The following is a 20,985-nucleotide window of genomic DNA, read 5'->3' as shown; positions in this document are numbered from 1 at the left end:
TTTTCTTACTCATAGTGGGGCTGTTAAGCTCTTATAATAGGGACGATCTTGCTTTTTATGAAAGAAGCATGAAACTTTCAGGGTTTGTTCTTGATGACCTAAGCTTTCATTTAAGATCTGGAGGCATTCTCAGTTTGACCTCTGAGGTCAGATAGAGGTCACTGACCTCTGTAATATGTTGTGACACTACAGGTGAATGGGGTAAATAAATTAAATAATAGATATCACCATGAAACGTTCTCAGTTGATTACTCATGTTAAGCTAAGATAAAAAAGTATTGAAAGTTTTTTTTATTTTAATGTTTAAGAATCAGGGTTCGGGGTTACGCCACTCTTGTGACTGCTTCTCCCCAAAGGAGTTTGTTTTCACCCACAGGGATTCAGAGGAGTCTGAAGAGACCATCAAAGTAGGAACATGGGTCCTTGTGGACTACAACGGAGACCTCTATCCTGGCACTGTAACACAGGTAGGTTTAAGACTCAGAGTTGAAAGCAGAGAAGTCAAGTGTGTAAATATTGAATTCAGATTGTCAACATGTAATAACAAAGGTGTAGGTCATAATCACGTAATAATAAGTTTAATTAGTTCCTATTTTTAAATAATTAAGTTGTTACACTTAATGCTGTTGATGTTCAACTTTCTGCTGTTTTAATGTATCTTTTTTAGTCATTAATCCAGGTTGCCAGTGGTCAGTACGAGGTTGATACAATGAGCTGTGCTGGTGACAACCGCTTCTACATCCCATCAATAAGATTTGCTGGCGAGAAGGTTTGGTATTATTTGGAGGACATCAAAGCAATTATCCCCGAACCACTGCCTTCCTCATCAACTGCAAGACACTTCTGTGTGGTGCCAGAGATCTGGGCCAAGTACAAAAATAAAAAATAAATGAATTGTCACCTGGGAGTGTTATTACATGAGAAGGATGAGCAAAGCTAGAATCTAGCCTCTAAGTGTTGTTGTCAAAACTGTCTGTTCTTGTTTCCTAAGATTGTTTGGATCCGCATTTCCCTCAAACCCTGACTCATTCACAGATGATCTGGTTTAAAGGAGTGGACCGATGAGTGTTATTTGTGATATCATAGTCAATATTGGTCCAATATTCAATTTGCATATGTATGGTTTGTTAGGGTTAAGGAGTAGATGGCATTTTATTGTTTATGTGTAGTTAAATATAGTGTAGTTATGAACTGTTCACTACCGAAACATTGTTGTTCATTACCGATATACTTTTTTCATTACCGCTATGTTGAGTATTTGATGATTTATTGAAATTAGATTAACTAATTACTCTTAATTTTTAATCCCTTCATAAAATGTGTCAGACCCTTTATACTGCGGTTGTGTTGTTTTTTTCAATTTAATGATTTGACACAAAAACACAATCAAAATTGATGTAAATTAAGAGAGCGGCGCGCAGCAAGAGAAAGTACCTCCTGCTCGGGGTAATAGTCCTCATGTGTTCAACTTTATTTCCAGGTTTCTCTGACTTAGCGCTTAACGGAAGTCAACTCACTGAATTCGCTTTTGAGATTTGTCGAGGAGTTTCAAATGCATTTATTGTGGTTACACCCCCTCGTAGTTTCGGTCTCAGTTCTTGATTATGACAAAATGATCAATTCTAGAATCCTGTCTAATCTGTGTGACAGAACATTCCATTTACACAGCCAGAGACACTTGCTGAAGAAGCCGCATCTTAAACTTAAAGAGTACAAGCCTTCATACTTAAAAGCAAACATGAGTGACAACAGCTCGGTGTATAATGAGCTCCGTCTGGAGCAACAGCTCTGCGATGCAGTGATCAGAGTGGACGGCGTAGAATTTAAAGCGCACAAAGTCATCCTCTGTAACTGCAGTTCAAACTTCAGGTGAGTTGGCTTTCAGCTGTTAGCACCGAGATTCTGCAAATTGTATAAATAAGTTGAACTAACTGAGGGAAAAAACCTTTATATTACTAAGTGACACTGATTCATTAAGAAACAAATTGATGAAAGTGTATGAACCAAGAGAATACATTTAAAAATGGATGATTGATCATGTGCGATATTAAGACATTTTACAGAATACTGATGGTTTTCTTTAAGTTTTTACTAAACAATGCAGGTTTGATGCCTGCACACATTTAGCACAACTGTACAAAACACATTTTCCTTTCAGATGCAGATTTTTTCTGCCAGTTTTTTTGACTGTAATATATTGCAATATGACCATAGTTAAACTTAATATTTACACACTGATTTACAAGTAGTTTTCTTTTTCTTAATTAGATCAGTACTATCAGTTAAGTTAAGTTTGGTTGTTGATTGGTTAGTATTGATACATATTTGGGGGAACTTAACAGCTCACAGTGACAGTAAATGTAAAACAATTAAAAAAATATTCCTTTTAAAGATGATGCTGCAGGCTGAAGACAATTGCACCTTCATTTTAAAGTGGTCTGAAATCCTTTAAGATGATGTTTGTCATGCTTTAAAGTTGAAGTTGATTTAAAAATAAGTTAATATGTGTAGTAGCTGGATGCAGCTGTATTGTACTTGAACTCAAAAATTTCATTTGAACTTTATCACTCCTACAATCTGATTTATTTCATTATTTTGTGAAGTGTAAATATAAAAAGTGCTGAATATTGTTCATTTTACGTCCCTTGTGTTTGTCTTGTTTCTGACCTACAGAGCTCTATTCACACGCTGGTCAAATCAAGACAATCAGGTTTTTGAAGTTCACAGTGTGACGCCTGAAATGATGAAGGTCATCGTTGAGTTTGCCTACACCAGTTCTGTTTATGTGACCAAAGAGAATGTACAAGATCTTCTTATAGCAGCAGACCGGTTCAATGTGACAGGCATCACCCTGGCGTGCTGTGACTTTCTGGAAGAGCATCTGACCCCAGAGAACTGCATCGGCATTTGGTGGTTCACAAATGTGTACTACTACCCTGACCTGAAACACAAAGCCTACCTCTTCACACTGTCTCATTTTGAGGAGATTGTTGCCACATCAGAAGAGTTCCTGCAGCTGTCTGTGGAGGACCTTGCTCAAATCATTGAGAATGACCAACTCAATGTGAAGCAGGAGAAGACGGTGTTTGAGGCCATCCTCCACTGGATTGCATATGTGCCTGAGGAACGCAAAAATTACATCTCTCTGCTGTTGTCTAATGTAAGTGAAGGACGAATAATTACTCAACCACAACTACATCCCCTTTTGATTTGCATTTATTTTTCTTCATAATGGCTCATGAACAAAACATCTAGAATGTTTTCGAGACTACCGTAGAACAGTCTGAGAACAGGTGATAATAAATCTAGGCCGGACATTAGAAGAGAGGACAAAATCAAAATGTATCTAGAAATGTATCTTTTTATTATAATTATTATTTACTTACATTTAAATGTATCTATTTGAATGAGATAAAAGTAACAATACTTTACTCCTACTCACAAATGTAAGAATAAAAACTATTTATCAAACTTCAGTTGAAGTTTAAGAGTTCCAGAAGTCTTTTAAAGGATCGGTGTGTAGGATTTAGTGGCCTCTAGTGGTGGAAATGCAGATTGCAACAAACTGAATGCATCTTCCCTAACCGTTCCCTTCCAAGCATGTAGGAGAACCGTCAGTGACTGCGAAAATCACAAAAAATATGAAAGGCCCTCTCCAGAGCCAGTGTTTGGTTTGTCTGTTCTGGGCTAACTGTAGAAACATGTCGGGCTCTGTAGAAGAGGACCAACTCCCTATGTAGATAGGCTCTTTCTAAGGTTACTAAAACTCAACAACTTTTATTTTCATGGGATTGGACACTAATTAAAACATACTTATGAATATTATATTCCATCTCTGCCAAGTCCATTCTGCTTTATGCTGATCAAGACATCAAGATAAAAGGAGCTTGTAATATCAGTGACACTGATGTGTCAGTCAGGCTTTATTTTAGACAATTTGAATTCAACTTCTGCCTTCATGTCCCCGTACAGGTCAGGCTGGCCTTAATGAGTCCAGCCTATATCACAGACAATGTGAGCAACAATGAAGTGGTGAAGGCGAGTGAAGAGTGTCGACCGATTCTCCTCAAGACCATGCAGGCCATGCTCGACCTCAGAACAAAAAGTTTCTCTGACTCTGTGCTCTGTAACCCTTTGGCCCGTCCACGTCTGCCCTCTGCCGTCCTGTTGGCTGTTGGAGGCTGGAGTGGTGGCAGTCCCACCAATGGCATTGAGGCATACAATGTCCGTGCTCAACGCTGGGTCAATGTAACTAACAGTGAGGAGGCTCCAAGGGCTTACCATGGCGCCGCTTTCCTCAATGGATCAGTTTACTGTGTCGGCGGCTTTGACAGTGTTGAACAGTTCAGTTCTGTGCGCAAGTTTGATCTGGGCACACAAACCTGGCAGGAGGTGGCACCAATGCATTTTAGCCGCTGTTATGTCAGTGTCACTGTGATGGATGGGTGCATCTATGCCATGGGAGGTTTTGATGGACGTTATCGACTTGAAACTGCAGAGCGCTATCAGCCCATTACCAACCAGTGGACCGTAATTGCACCCATGCACGAGCAGAGGAGTGACGCCAGTTGCACCACTCTCCATGGCAAGGTGTGTGGAACTAAAGAGCATCTGAGAATAACAGCTCTATGTTGAGAGCACAAAGGTTGCACATGTCTGAAGAAACACAGAAAGTTGAGCTGGACAAATTTAAATGTAGATTAAAATTTAGATTATAAGATTATAATTAGATTATTTTTGTCAAATTCATAAAACAAATGCCCAAGCAGCATTATCCCTCAGTGTAATAAGCACTACGATATGAACTATTACCTGTTCACAAGATGTTTCCTTTAATATTTGTATTAATGTTGTTTAAATATACAGTAGAAAACATAGATACTATGTTAATGTTTTAGAGTACATGTTTAAGTCTACAAGAGATTACTTATTACCTCTTTAATTCACTTCAGGTGTACATTTGTGGCGGCTTCAATGGGAACGAGTGCCTGTCCACGGCTGAATGTTACAACCCAGAAACCAACCAGTGGACGCTCATCTCCTCCATGGGCAGCAGACGCAGTGGAGTTGGGATCATCACCTATGCAGACCGGATCTTTGCAGTAAGAAAACTGAACACTGAGACACAGAAGAGCTGAAGATGTACTTAGCAGAGTTTCAAATAGGACTACTATAAGACTGATATAGTTTGACAATATTATACAGAACACCTCTGATATGATGTCCTTAGAAACCTTTATCTTTATATTAATGAGCAACAATTTTGAATCATTCATTCAAAGTCATTGTTTAAGCAAAGTTATAAATATTCACTTCTTCCAGCTTCTCAAAAAGACAGAAAATCAGTAGACAGAGTCATGTCTTCATATTTCATCTTTTATGTAACAGGTTGGTGGTTTCACTGGAACGACCCGCCTGCGCACTGTTGAGGCCTACAACCCTCACTCCGACACCTGGCACTCTGTGCCCTCCATGCTGAGCGCCCGCAGCAACTTTGGCATCGCAGTGATCGATGACTGCCTGTTTGTGGTCGGGGGCTTTAACGGCTTCACCACCACCTTTGACGTTGAGTGTTACGATATCAAAGCTGGTGAGTGGACTGCCGTCCGTGACATGGAGATCTCCCGCAGCGCTCTGAGCTGCTGCGTGGTGTACGGAGTCCCCAACATTGCAGAGTACGCTGCCCCTTATTACCAACTGCAAATGTCCGGTGAGGAGGAGGAAGCAGTGCTTTGATGAAGATCCATCTGACCTTGAGTTATATTGTTCTGTAAATAAATGTCTCTACACATCAAACTAAAGCTGTGTTTATGTTAATCAAGTGGTTGCAAGGATTTTCTGCTTTTTTGACCTCTTAAACTTCATGTTACAAACAAATAAGTCCATGTGCAAGCCACACGACCTTTGACCTCCTTGTTTCATGGTGAAGGGATAGAGGAACCTTAAAGGTTCACCTTAAAGGATTGGTTTGGGTTTTTTATGTCTTAATAAAATGCTGATGTGCAATTATTTACCTGGTAATTGGTCCTGCTTGCAGTAACAGTCTTACTCTCCAATGTTTACTCAGACACATCATACTTTTCTGTAAGTAGAGCCTAACTCATACTGGATTTTTGAGGCTCTCAATGGTCTCTCCCTGCAGAAATAAAGGTTAATATATTTGCATTTTTGTGAAATATTGAAGAGTTTCGCCTCTTTGGATCCCAAACAGTTACTTAATTTAAACCATGTGAGGGAAAAAGTATTTGTTGGAACTGCAAACAACTTTATAGACATCTGAAACATGAAAAGCAGACACAAATACATGTAGATTTCTTGTAAGGGCCCACAAGCCAGCAGGTTTGTGAACCACTGGTTTATCTTTAACAACAAAGTTTCATTTATAAGCTTATGTAAAATTGTAATCTGAAATGCAGTGGAGTAAAAATGTACCTCTAAATTGTAGTGAAATATAATGATCAAGTAGCATGAAATGAAAATACTCAAGTAAAGTACAAGTACCTTAAAATTGTCATTCACAACGACAGCTTAGTAAATGTACTTAGATGTCACCACTGTCTCTAATATCACATAAAACTGTAAACAAAAATATCAATAATATCAGCTGCTCATGGTGACACTTTGATGTGAGCAACAGGTGGCAGTATTTATCCACTGAGAGTTTATTCTGACTCTGCAGGGACTCTTGGCCCACAAGACAACAATTAAACACTCAGCCTTAAAATGCAGCCACAACATTTTTATTTTCAGTTAGCAAACTTGATTTTTTTCTGCATTGCCAACAACAAAATGTTTCCTCAAAGAAGGAGAGGAAGCACTGATCCCTTAAACAATCTACTGGCACTTTAAGCCACAATCACTTTTTTGTCACATTTTAATTCAGTTAAATCAAAATTCAAGTAAAGTAAATGTGTTTATATCAGTATCTTATACTGCATCTATTAATCCTATTGTAGCCTACTACAGAGACGTTGTACATGATGTTAGTGGATGTGGATCATTGAGTTTCTTAATAAAGTTAACTCAGGAAAAAAGTTTTTCTTGTGCATAGTTTATAGTGTATTGTATATTTTAGTATATAAATGAATACAATAATAAGTGCATTTAAAATAAATTCAGGGCACTATGTTAAGAGCGTCCCTGTCTAGTCCAAAGAACTACATTGTAAAAAAGCTTTCAGTGCTTTTAGATTTCTGTACAAGCTCCTTCCTCCACAGTTACATTGCTGAAGCTCCTGATGTTCTTCAGTTTGTCACTATCAAAGTTAACCAGGAGCACGCTGGAGCCAGTGATGCTGGGACTGAATCCAACACTGGCTTTGGCCTCTTGTTTGGGGCCCACATCTCCCATCCTGCAAGAATGATACCAAAAGTTAGAGAGGATATTTCTGTTTTATGCTTATTTCTGATCTCATACATATAAAATGTTTGTGCACATGGCATTATTGTATAAATGCTGTGATTTTGGGTCTATCACCACAAATCACAGTAAAGCATCTTATTTTACTTGTGGTGGTGAGTAACCGTTTTGATTTGAAAAATAGGAATCAGTGAGTGATGGGGAATTACTGTGTGCATAAAAAAAGACAACATACAGTCATGTATAAATTCTAAAAGACATAATAAACTCATATCTGCTGCATCAACAGGTGGGACAGAGTTGACATACGTCACTGTTATGGGCTTGCTGTCAGTGAGGCCGACCCCCTCTATTGTGAAGCTGCAGTCGTGCAGTAGCTCTGGTAAAGGATTCATCAAGCTAAGCTCTGCTGTCATAGACTGGTTTACTCTGGCTTCTCCTTCCAGCTGCAGAAAAGGGGGCAGATAAACAGGCTTCATCATGCACGAGTTGGTATAGAATGATTAAAATTATGTAATTTTATTATAATGATCAAATAATTCAAACATTACAAATACTTAACACTGTTTGTTTTAACCTGATATAAATGCTGGAGTAAGCAATACAAAATAAATCCAAGCATTTCTGTGATGCCACCTCACTCATCATTCAAGGTTCAAGGTTGTTTTTTCCTTTTTTCCTCCCCCTCTTTATTTAACTTGAACACAAAGAGGAAGGAAATGATTTGACAGAATATTTGATGCCACTCATGATATACTGTATGTCTGTACTACACTGACATAGAAAAAGCAGCTGTTTTATCAGTTGAAGTCATCAGAAAGTATTAAATTCAATTGAGTTCAATGAATAAAATTATACTTTGTACCAACGTTATGAATGTGCGATTGTGTCTGTGTGAGGGCTGACTTGTTATTGAAAATCTGTTTTGTCTAGAATGTAAATAATTCTTGAATGCAATTTACTAATTTATTCACTTGGTTTTTTGTCCTACAATGTAACAATGGTACAAGTTTTTATTGCTCATGAACACATTTCCTCTGCCTGTCCATCCATACCTTGATTTCTATCTCAGGCTCATCTAACACAATGGTCTTCTCAGCCTTGTGGTAGTCAATGGTCTGCTTGTCGATGGTGATGACTGACAGCTGGATCAGCCTGTCAGAGGTGATCACTGATCCATAACTGTCATACTCCACTCTGAGGTACAGACGCTTCTCTAACAAAACACACATATCATGCGTCACATTAATAAGGTTACTATAAATTCATTGCAATTTCCACATGAGAAATGGATTTTGGAAGGCTGTGAACCAGGTTTAACCAGCAAATGTTGTAAGGAAGTTATATGACCATATCCAGAGAAATATTTCTGTGGTACATATGAATGAACTTGATTAGCTGACTTTTAATCTTTTTGTGGGTGCAGATAAAAACCTTGTTTCATGGAAAGACATATACACAATATGGGGGTAACTTCTATATGATATTAAATTTACAGCTCAGACACTGTGGTGTCTGTGAGAGGATCAGAGCTAACCTTCTCCAGGGGGCACGTCCACTTTGTCTGAAGAGAATCCACAGCTCTCTCCTGGTCTTCCGTTGTAGCCGACAGTTTTGGCGAAGAACAGGAATGTGCAGGTCTTTGCCTCCATGCAGTTATTAGTAAGTACAGCACACACCTCAAAGTCTGAGCCCACAATCATGTTATCAGCAAGCTTGATCTGAAATGAGAACGATAAGGTGATTCATTTAAATTAATTCAACGATAGGAACACATTATTTTATATTCCGAATAATAAACTGGTAGTTTGTTGAAAAATAATGATTCTGTGTCAACTCAGTTGTAAAATGGCAACGTCTGGTGAAACAATAATAAAATATTTATGGTTAAGTTTTAAAAATGTAAAGCTAATGCAGAATATAAAGTGAAAAATATTCATTGAGCTTCTATGTAACCATCCATCCATCCAACTAACTGTACAAGGGAACACTTAATGAAACATTTATCTTCCATGTAAACAAATGACTAATGAGCATGCATGATTTCACCTCTCAGGAGCTGTGATGAAAACCTAGATAATTTTGCTCATTGACAGATCTCATTTATGACCGGACTCAGCAGAAACATTTTAATTAAGTTACCTGAGAGTTAATTCCTTTTCTATTATGTGTTTACATTATATGCTGTATCCACTGTAGATCTATGTATGAATAGAAAAAACCTTGAGATGGAGCCCCGGCTCTTCCCCTCGCTGCTGTAGCTTGTTGTGGTGCTGGGCCTTTTCATACACCTGCCTCTCCTCCTTCGAACCTGAAAACCATCAGGATAACTGGTAGGTACAACATCATTATAAACCTCCGGAACCAGACTCCTTTACCACAATCATCATTTAAATTTAACAGACATGTAACTTGTGTGATTATATTTTTTTAAATTGTTTTAGCTGATGCCATCTGTTTACAATGTATACAGTGTGTGTGTGTGTGTGTGTGTGTGTGTGTGTGTGTGTGTGTGTGTGTGTGTGTGTGTGTGTGTGTGTGTGTGTGTGTGTGTGTGTGTGTGTGTGTGTGTGTGTGTGTGTGTGTGTGCAGTACCTTCAGTATACTTGTACTGGTGTGTGATGTCATGCCTCTTATCTGAGCCCACAGCTTTTGTGCTTATGAAACGTCCAACAGACTTTGTTGATCCACTGAATTTGACAAATTGTCCATCTGACAGGCGCACCAAGTCCACAACATCTGCATTAACCTGACTCCACATATGACACGACATAACATGTGATAACACTAAACACAGATATTATACAACTATACAAATATATATTATACAAACATTTTTATATACGCACAGTACATGTACAAACATGGTATCTCTTAAATTATGTCTCAGAACTCAAATGAAGCTGCTCTTGTTTATAAATACAGTCCAGCTTACATTTGTGAATTTTTCTCTAAACTGTGACATTAAAAGATCAAGCAAAAACCCACCTCTGCAAAAATAAAGGGAACATCATACTTCATGGTCAGCTCTCCTTCTCTGGTAGCCGTCAGTGAGGCTGGTCCGCAACAGAAAATACCTGCAACGCAGACGTGGAAACACAGAACTTCAGACACACAACACTTCATTCTGGCCACACAAGTCATTTAAGCACGAAACTACACTACACTAAACTAAAACTAAAAACTAAACTAAACTAAACTAGAAACTAAAGTTAACTAGAGTTGAAACTAAACTACTGTGTCGAGGAGTCTTGAGAGGAGTCGTGTGAACATGCAGAACACAAGATGACTCAAGTTTGGCACAGATGCATAACTATAAACAAAAGCTGGCACTATAATAATAATAATAGTAATTATAATAATAATAATGATAACTTTTGTATAGCGCCTTTTATGAAACCCAAGGTCGCTTCACAATAACAAGAACAAGAAACACAGACAACAACAGTACAGTACAGACAAAACACACATTTAGGCGGCAAAAGCCTCCAGGAACAAGTGCCTTTTCAACTTAGATTTAAAAGAGTCCAGAGTTGGTGCCTGACGAATGTCCCGAGGGGGCGAGTTCCAAAGTGTCTGTCAGAAGTTGAAACTCACTAGGGTGGATAAACCCTGCGTCTTAGAGTCATGTTATACGAGGTGTTTCTATTATTGTGTGTGGCTTCTGCAGCTGGTCTCGCATGGTAGCATGAAAAAGTCAGCTCACAGATCTACATTTAAGACTGATGCATTGAAAAAATAAAGGACAAACTACATTAAAATTCACCTTCACTTGTCTCTTGTGGGGTTGGATCACTGGTTTGCCAACCATCATATTTCTGTCCTAAGTCTGGACGAGTCATCCAGCTATCCACCCAAACATGGAAGTTCCTGGGAAGAAAATGTGTAAAATATAAAACATTAACATGACCACTTTGCTTCAATCTGTAAAATTATGTTTAATTATGATCATGTAGCAATAATCAAAGACTTACAGAGAGAGAATGTGGGGGAAAAAAGCATGATTGTGTGTTTGCACATGTATTAACGGGATAATACACTCACCATATAGAATCACCTTCAGATATTCTATCACCATCTTCATCATAGAAGTTTTCTATCACAAGGTTGGCGTCAGTATCGTGAGCTGATCCAAAGTTAGTAACCACTCGACATGGGATGCCCAGGGCACGGGACACTGGAAGAGGGAGGAAAGCAACTCTTCATCACACCAGCTTACTAAAGCACACACTTGAGATAATGTCTGTCATCAAAGATAAACCATTGAGACACCACATAAAAATGGCACATGAGGTAGATGGCTACAAATCCGTGAGATTAAATTCTAAATTTAGAGTTTTGATTTTAAAATAACCAAATGGATTGTGGAGGTATTGTATCGTACCTTATTGTAATGTAACAATATACCATGTGAATAATAACTCTATATAATACAGGACACAATAAAACAAAACCTCCAAATGATTTGACTGACACATTTTTCAATAATTTAATAAAAAAAATGAAATGACCATTTGAATCAAAACAAGACTCTCTTTTACTGTGGTCCAACCTGTGCACGCAACAGCAGCAAAGACCCAACACTGGCCGTAGTGGACGGGGCCACTTTCAGCCCACTGATGGAGAATGTCTCCGCTGCCAATCCACATGCCTGGATGAACCCCATCTGAAATCTCTCCCCAATTTCCCACCAGCACACCACTGTCATCATTACTGTTGATCTGAGGGCACAGACAATGACCAGACAAGGGAGAAAGAATGCATCAATGGAGAAGTGGATGATATTGTATCATATCGTATCGTATCGTATAATTTTGTATCGTAGCATATCATTAGTGGAGGATGTTTATTTACATTTTGCCACAGCCTGCTGAGTGGTTTGTATGTATCAAATCAATATGTACATGATGTTAAGTGTTGTTGTTTTTTCTTTAGCTGTTTTAAACTCACACAGGTCTTTCGAGAAAAAAAGTCTTCTAACTGATGCTGATATTTTTAACATATTAGTAACAAATAAACTGTACCAAGTCAGACATCACTTTCATCAAGCTCACTGAGTTACTGGAAAAAATAAAACACAAGATTTGGATAGAAATACTATGGGTAAACACTGTGCTGTTATTTTTGGTGCTTCCCTGCAATACACCTCAAGTTCTTCCCTTGAAGATTTCCCCACACCAGATTTGCTCCATCAGCATTACAAGACAGAAGCTTAGCCATGAAAGATTATGAATGTGTAGAAGAAGAACTGAGTAGCTAACAGTTTCAAGATCAGCAATTGATATCTGGGAAGTGAAAAAAGAACTCAAGTTGTGCTTATCTGAAAAGTACATGTGGAGAAATATACAGTAATATAAAATGGTTTGATTGTGAAGAGACAGACTGTAAAATTCCCCTGATGAATTACACATATTTCTTCAAAGGGAAGAGCCACTTAAAGAAATACTGTATCAGATTTTTTCTTTTTTATGTGAACAATTAAAAAGTCCATGAAGGATAGAAAGGACACTGATTAGTCATGCAAAATCAAAGCACCTTAGATATTTTAGTTCATAATCAGTGCATGAATTTAGTGAGAGAAAGTGAAGGAAGATAACATATTTGTAATGTTGGCTTTGTGTGAGCACATTTTCAGATATGTCATATAGCCCTAAACATAGTGCATGATCCAGTCATGGTTATTAACACTGTCTGGGAACATACCTGGCTTTAATTTATTGTATAGTGACCCAGAATAATGACACTCGGTAGAAATAGCCCTGGATTTCTCTTTAAGCTATTTTTGAATTGCAGCAGGAATAGCATGTTGACAGACATTAAATTATTTGTTTATTACTCTGCCTATAGCCACATTTTAGCTTGGAATGAAGGCTACAAATTATGTTACTTTCTTTTTTTTCTGTGGCTGTCTAACACAAAAGTTGCCAGGGCGTATGGGAAAGTTTTAGAAGATGTAGAGAGGTTACCCTGAAGAACAATAAAGTACTCTGAATATAAATGAGCTGGCAGAGTTTTCTGGGGCACTATAGCAATCTCTGCCTGCCAAATAAAGGGCTTATTACAGGGTGTGACAGAGACCTACCATGGCACTCAGCACTCTGGTCACATAGATGGGATTTCTCCTGGCAGAGCAGTCCTGGTTGGCGTCAGACACAAATTTGGGGTTGTCATCCAGGATCTTCAGACAGATATCCAGTATTCCTGGTTCAAACTTAAAACAGAGGGTCAATTATTAATGAACTAACTTGAAGAGGTTGGTAAATGTAACTGTATTAAAATAGTGTCATGTTTATTGCTCTTTTCAGGTCACAGTGAAGAATATTTCAGAGATTATACATTTTCTTTGTACAGAGTACTGAATTTTACTGAATTGATGTTCCTTGTAAATCTGTGTACCTGTCCAAAGTTCCAGGGTGTCCCTTTGATCCGTTTGTATGTTCCTCTGTAGACCTGCCCATGTTGAGCTAAAACATACTCCTGCCTCTTCATCTCACTTTGCATGTAAACAGCATCCACTGTGAGTCAACAGAGTCAAAGTAACGTGTTCAGACCAGCATACTACATTAAAATGTCACATCTGACAGCATTTGGCAGATGTTTTGGGGCTGTTGTAAATATTCAAGTTTAGTTTTGGAAATTATACATAATGGACTATGAAGAAGGAAGGAAAACAAGCTGCAGGTGAAGCACCGGTTTAAATTGATATAAACTGAAATTCAACCAGAACACAAATAAAATCTCAAATGATTTGGAGCAAAAAACATGTCTACTATACTCACTGGGGCACCAAGCATTAAAAAGCAGGGTGAATTGTCCTAAATTGGTCTTCTGCCCCTCCTGGTCCACAGTCAGAGAATACACTCCTATTGGGGCATTGGGGGAGGAACTGATTGTCACACATACTGTGTTTCCAGAGGGATCACTAGTGGCAGAGGCGCTCCACTCTGTGTCCACCGTGGAGCCATGGAGACCAAAGCAAACCTTGGTGTCAGACTCTTTTCTTGGCAATGGACCTGGAGAGACAAAGATGGGAATGAGCACTGAATCTGGATCAAAATGGAAACACAAATCTTGACGTTCACTCTGTTGATTCACACATGTATGCATGCCATTTGCAAATTTCACAAGTTAACATGGAACGTACCAGTTTCAACAATGAATGTGACGCTTGTTTCACTTGCTTGGAACTCATGACTGCCAGCTTTCAGATGTAAAATAACATTGAAAGGCTGTCCCCTTCTGACAATCAAACGCTCCTCCCCACACAGCTCTGTATGATGATTCCTGCTGTTATTCTTGATATCCAGATCACAGCACTCGATATCCAAGACTGTGCAGAGATGGAAAGACAAATCACTTCTCTCATGAATTAAATATGTATGTATGTTATAATGTATGTGCAAAGTCAAAAATATCCAAATTTGATCTGATAATTTGATGACCATTAAATTTGATCACCTTCTCAAAGTTTCTTCATAAATCAAAGAAATCATCAGTGAGACATTCCTCAGTGATGAAACAGTATTACTCCATGCTACTATAGGTCTGAGATATCTAATGTCATCCACCATTCCTACTCATCGTATTTCACACTCGACTCACAGTGTGACACACAGTCAAAGCTCTCTGACACTGTTAAGTAACACAGCCAAACTCATGTTCAGCTGTAGATAATTCAGTGCACTTTTAAAATCACATTTCATACGAGGGAAATACTTTTTCTTTCTCCTTACCTTGACTCATGTCTGTACTGACGTTCTTATCCCTCGACGTCTGTGTGCAAAGTCATCAAAGACACACGAGTTGCAGTCTGTGCTTATTGGTTAATGACCCTGGAGTGTAAAAAGTTCAGAGGGGATATTTGTAGCCTGTGAAACCTGATCGAGACGCCCCCATACGTCTACTCGACACACCAGTAGTTCTGTTTTTAGTCAGCACGGATAGAGAGACTTCCCGCACTCCTTCCGTTTTATTCTTCTTTCTAATCACGACCTGAAAGTTGTTGTGAAATATCTCTATTGGAAACAAAAGCTTTCCGTTCAAACAGCAACGGCAGCAACAGATCAGCAACTGGTCAGCAAATCTCAGTTCTCTGTTGATTTAGTTGAGTGTAACAAAATACATCACAGTACTAACACTATATAATAATACAACAATGCAACACAATACTAACACGTTTTAATGCACGAGATACCTTTTTCCGCAAACAGAAGAATAAGACAAAATACGTGTTTGTTTTTTAAAATAAATTATTTATGGCATTTTTTGTAGTTGCAGCAATATATAACGGTATGATTCAACAATAAACATCTTTATTAATTCAAAATTAATTAAAAACGGATGAATTAAGATTTATAATGCAAAACAAGAACACAGCATACAGTTACACTTTTATGTAAATTCTTCTGCAGTAACATACTTAACACATTTTTCAAGTCAGCATAATGGTACGTTTTAGTTTTTAATGTTACTAAAGAAGAAGTGAAAAGGTTATGTGTGTGTTATGTGACTTAATTGCGCAGTTTCTTATTTGGTTTCAAGACCAACGGAACAAATCAAGAAAATAAACCAAAAAAAGAAATTCTACATTTCTTCAAATTTGACCACAAAATGTATTTCATGAAAAATTTGATCAAGAAAAACATAAAATGAAACAAACACATAAATAAAGAACTAGTCATTTCTACTTTGGGCAATAGTGTTATCACCAATCTTAACTCTGCTTACATTGGCAATGACAGGTTTTGCAGCAAGTGTCTATGGCTATTGTAATACAGAAATACTGTGTCTGTGAAATAAGGAAGTAAAGAATGGTGTAATAACCACATGATACTGCAGTCTGTCTGGTCACAAAGGTGGCACAGGATTAAGAGGGAAGAAACCACACAAAAAACATCTTTCTAAAAATCAAGAAATAAAACAACTGCACTGACCACACATTCAAAAAGTTAGCAATAAAGAACGTGATAGAAAACAAAACAAAAAAAGCATCATATCATAAAAAGTTAGTGGCTTTAAAAGAAAACAAACAGAAGTCAAGATCATGGCCTTCGTTTTTCCAAGATCCCATTACAATCTGTTTACTGTACATTTTGCACATACAATTAAATCAGAGCTCACAAAAGAAACTTTTTATGAAAAATCTGTAAAGAAAACATAAAAAACACATTAAAAAGGATCGTAAGATACTTCATTTTATGTAATGGTCATTTTCACGAGGGTGACGCTGGTATATTGATCGGTTTGGAACCAATAGTGGACCCTAAATAACAGTAAGTGTTTTTTGCCTGTTTGTTAGTAGTCATATACTGTTTATTAGTATGCAATTATAATGTCACATGTACTGCAATAATTACTAGTACCACTTTAGAGTACTTTTATCCAGATGTGAAAACACTTTTTTTCTTTTTTCTTTTTTAGATGTGAATGGGTTTTGCAGTTAGCAAGTGGTCTGTCCCTTCTGATAAATACACAAGTAATGTAAATGTTCTTGCAGCAGTAGTATAAAACAAAAGCCAGACAGAACTTAACGGAAACACAATCACAACACAATCAAGGTTCCACATTTGTTCACACATCTATATATGTTTCCATTTATGGTCATCATCGTGAAGTCATGGTCTTCAGCCAGTCCTGGGCGGAGATACTTGAACTTCATCCTAGTTTCACTTGTTATTTTGTAATCAAAACAATGTAATTCAGTTGTAAACAGGATAATGTTACAAAATCATGTCTCAAGCTTTGCCTGCTAGCATGAAACACTGGTCTGACAGGGGCTCCCACAAATACAGATGCTGGTCCTGCGTGTTTGTTCTACACAAGCTGTTGATTTCCACGTCACGAGGAAATACAACATTGATCCCTGCATTTCAGTAAATGTATTGTGTATGTATTGTACAGCACAGAGAATCCCGAAAAAATATCTCCAGACCACATGATGCTGTGTTATTGTGGAGTGGCACAAACCGATGCTGCTTATACATAATGAGCAGGTTTTACTCCAATAAACAATAAAGTAATTTAGTCACTAGCAGTATAGGTGAATTTGCCAGGAGAGATAGTTCCTCATATGAAAACACATTTAGTTTACTGAACACAGTCAGAAAAACAAATTCTTTTTTTTCAAAAGTGTTTCATGTTTTTTACACAAGCTAATTTTCATATATTTTGAACTGCTGGTGGTGAGGATAGGAAATGAAATAATGTTTATATGTTAAGTCTTTCAGCAGCTGATTGCATTGAAGTGATTCATATTTGTTAAAAAAACAAAAAAAAAACAAATCATCTCGCACATCTCTCCCGCCATGATGAATCTCTCCACCACATCACTAATCCATCTCTTCATTCAGCAGTCTCTTCTTCTTTCTTGCATATGTAAAATCAGAATACATGTGATCCAGACAACCACATTATAATGACTGAGGTGTGAAACGACACACAGAGTCATGTGGTTGCGCAGCCACATAAAGTAACTTTTGTCACTCCTCCATCTGCAGGACGACCAGAAAACCTCTGACAGGGTTGAACAGCTTCAGCGCAACGATGATCTGCAACAATATTTATGGCACAATTCTTCTTAATTCAGAGACCATTGATGATGATGCTAGAAATGGTGAAGAAAGTATATTGTAAGATATTGTAATACAATAAATGTTTACCACTAACTCTTTGTAATGTACAAACACAATGTTGTGGTTCTGAATTCATCGTGTTTGTCAGTGCTGGATCAAAGCTTCCTAAAGCTGTGGATTGCAGCAAGAATACTGATCCTTATAAACTAGAGGTCTTCCCATCCTTCCTTCAACACAAGGTGAGTTAAGTTTGCTGCTACTATACAAAACCGAAAGGTTTCCTTGACGGCTTTACCTGTATTTTTTCATTTTCTTTTTGTACTTCAACACTGATATTATTATTTTACTGAATATTTAATTAATTAATAAATAATTGGTGCAATTTTTGTCTGTCAGCAACAAGTAGTAAATGGCCACTACAATAAAAAGAATACTACATGCTTACCACCTGCTGGGAATCCAGGGTTAAACTTCTGTTGATTTTCCGATTATAATTTCATCACCCTGCAATTCAAGTTAAAAAAAAAAGTTTTTTTATTATACTTCCATATAGTGGTCCTGAACAACCCCACAGCATAGGCTTGTAGCTAATATTGAGTTTTCTTTTTCAGGAACAGACAACTTCTTATTTAGTGTTTTTTCCTGGCACTAAAACACGTTCACATCTTTAAAACTGCTAACATTAGAGAAACAACATCTGATTGACACCATTTGAGTCCAGACCCATAAAACATATGCATACAGTAAAAAATGTGGTTATATCATTACACTTTCACCTGTACCTGAGCATCACCCAGGTGTGGAGGTTTGGGGGCAACACCTGGTTTCTTTCTGGTAATTGCTGGCGAGCTGTTTCTCCTCAAGCTGGGGGTCCGACAAAGTGACGGGCGGGGCTTTGAACTCTGGGATACGAATGAAGAGGAGTCATCCACTACCTCTCCACCGAGAGCAGACAAACAGCTGCGGTCTGAGCTGCTGAAGGGGTTGACGCAGTCTCCAGATGAATCAGTGCTGTCCACTAAAGCAAAAAAACATATTTGAGAGACCTTGAAAGCTTACACATTAAGAATATCTATATTTTCTAAGTCAATTTCAGTCCACAAATCCAAAATGGCAGCAAAACTGAATAGGTCACTGAGATAAAAAGGTCACAGTGTCATTCTCAATGGTGCCAACAGATGGTCCCAAAGTAAATGTTCAAATCCCACCTGCAGTGGCTTTAAGAGTACAAACTCATATTCAAATGTCATTCTACTTGAGGATGATAATCATATAAACATGTGTATTCAATCATTGTAATTTCTATCATAACATTTTGTGCTATTAAGCTAAAGATTCAACTTCAAAAATATGTAATGAACGCCTCGAACAAGACACTGACAGACACTCAGAGGGTGATGGATTGATTTCCAGCGTTCGCAGTCATGATGAAGATGAAGATGATGGTTGTTGAGTTCATTGTCAGTGACAGCCTCAGGAGAGGAGCAGACGGCAGGACTGGTCTCCAATCCCTGTGACTGGTTCCCAGGATAACCAGTGGGTGGGAGGGAGCCCCGGCCCGAGGAGGAAGATGATTGGCTGAGGGTGGTAGAGGCGGTGCTGCCAGAGCCAATGGAGTGCGGTCGTGTATATTCTATGCCCCTGTGTGAACAACACGCCACAGGGACTGGCGACACACATAAACAGATGTCATTGATGAGAAAATAATTGTGAGATGGATCAATGAGCAATGAGGGCACAAGCATGAATGCTGCAGTTATTTCTGGACTACAGTTTAGTTTTGTCACATTTAGTCACTATGTTAGCTAACTTGTTGAGTTAAAGGTAAAAACAAGGAAAATGTGTTTTAAAAAGTAAAAATTATGTAACAATGTTAAGAACACAATGAGTCTACAGACACACAAGTGCCTCAGTGAGGCTGTATTTCGGCACAGTGCTACTTCGAGTAAATGCCAACGTCAGCATGCTAACAAGTTTACAATGCTGAAATGCTGATGTTTAGCAGGTATAATGTTTACCATGGTCACCATTTTAGTTTAGCATGTTAGCATGCTAACATTTGCTGATTTGAACACAAAGTACAGCTGAAGCTGATGAGAATGTCATTAGTTTTGCAGGTCTTTGGAAAAAAAAAAAAGGTATTGGACAAATTAAAATTTTGACCCGATGGTGTCACTAGGTGAAAAGTCAGAGGATCACCAGTTTTTTCCAATTCATCCTGAGGGGGACATGAATGTGTGTAAAAATTTTTATGGCAATCATTCCAGTAATTGTTTAGATATTTCACTCAAAACCAAAAAATGTCAACCTCATGGTGATGCTAGAGAAAAGTCTAGGGTATCAGAAGTTATTATGATTCATCCTTTTGGGACTATGAATGTTTAAAATGTCATGGTAGTACACTGATCCCAGGAGCCTCTCCGCTAGTGTGACTTAAAGCACTTTTTCCAGTATTTACTAACTTAACATCATAATTTACCAGAAAAATATCAACGAAGATCTGAAGCCCTGTTGAGTAATGATACAAATGTGATGTGAGCAGCTCCTTACTTCTCCCAGGCAAAGTACAGCTGACAGCTCGGTCACAGATGGCAGCATCACTAGGCTGAATATCCATGAAAGGTTTGCGGCCCATTCCCATGAACACCCTCTCCTGCATACGCAGCTCTGGAACATAGTGTATTCACAATATGTATTTTAAATCTGTAAAACACTGTGGGAAGTCTTCTCTTAAGTATCATATAAAAAAGTTATGTATTCTTGTTGCTGCTACCTCTACTGTGAGCGGCCTGATCCCACAGAATCTTCTCCAGGTCGGTGTTCCAGGCTTTCTTCACTTCCATGCTGGAGGCCTTTAGAGTGTAGGTGTCCTCACATTTCCTTCTGCGGAACCAGATCTCAAAACACAGACCGCTGACACTAGAGTTATGGGTCATACCAATGTCGCTTGTCTAGGTGAGAAAACACAAAAAATGCCTCTGAAGTTGAAGAACATGTTGTACAAAACGTAAAAACAGGGTAATGTATTAAGGTTCCAACAGCATTTTGAAAAACA

At 38.1% G+C, this 20,985-nt stretch overlaps 3 protein-coding genes across 3 annotated transcripts in view; 1 reads left to right on the top strand and 2 right to left on the bottom strand.

Annotated features, from left to right (window-relative positions):
- Positions 1-1,759: 1,759 nt before the first annotated feature.
- Positions 1,760-5,736, top strand: LOC133987317 (kelch-like protein 10). The gene is made up of 5 exons (XM_062426635.1): positions 1,760-1,869; positions 2,674-3,160; positions 3,973-4,590; positions 4,953-5,102; positions 5,389-5,736. Exons 2-5 carry the CDS (start codon positions 2,741-2,743, stop codon positions 5,734-5,736), a joined length of 1,536 nt encoding a protein of 511 aa, XP_062282619.1. The 5' UTR covers positions 1,760-1,869; positions 2,674-2,740.
- A 998-nt stretch (positions 5,737-6,734) lies between these two features.
- On the bottom strand, positions 6,735-15,258 carry LOC133987799 (protein-glutamine gamma-glutamyltransferase 2-like). The gene is made up of 15 exons (XM_062427243.1): positions 15,093-15,258; positions 14,504-14,689; positions 14,139-14,372; positions 13,756-13,874; positions 13,442-13,570; positions 11,912-12,080; positions 11,404-11,536; positions 11,126-11,229; positions 10,348-10,436; positions 9,955-10,108; positions 9,582-9,670; positions 8,897-9,080; positions 8,415-8,575; positions 7,669-7,805; positions 6,735-7,351 (listed from the first exon to the last, which is right to left on the bottom strand). The coding sequence occupies exons 1-15, from the start codon at positions 15,100-15,102 to the stop codon at positions 7,186-7,188; spliced, it is 2,064 nt and encodes a 687-aa protein (XP_062283227.1). The 5' UTR covers positions 15,103-15,258; the 3' UTR covers positions 6,735-7,185.
- Positions 15,259-17,837: 2,579 nt separating this feature from the next.
- Positions 17,838-20,985, bottom strand: part of LOC133987316 (uncharacterized) — a 40,601-nt gene continuing 37,453 nt past the window's right edge. Inside the window, exons 26-30 of the mRNA XM_062426634.1 lie at positions 20,704-20,881; positions 20,474-20,597; positions 19,312-19,571; positions 18,713-18,948; positions 17,838-17,906 (exon numbers count right to left, since the gene is read on the bottom strand). Of these exons, the coding sequence (XP_062282618.1) occupies positions 17,838-17,906; positions 18,713-18,948; positions 19,312-19,571; positions 20,474-20,597; positions 20,704-20,881 (867 nt within the window). The remainder of the gene's footprint in view (positions 17,907-18,712; positions 18,949-19,311; positions 19,572-20,473; positions 20,598-20,703; positions 20,882-20,985) is intronic.

The sequence above is a fragment of the Scomber scombrus genome, chromosome 10 (genome assembly GCF_963691925.1).
Source record: "Scomber scombrus chromosome 10, fScoSco1.1, whole genome shotgun sequence".
NCBI classification, from domain to species: Eukaryota; Metazoa; Chordata; class Actinopteri; order Scombriformes; family Scombridae; genus Scomber; species Scomber scombrus.
This window is presented reverse-complemented; position numbering and strand designations above follow the sequence as displayed.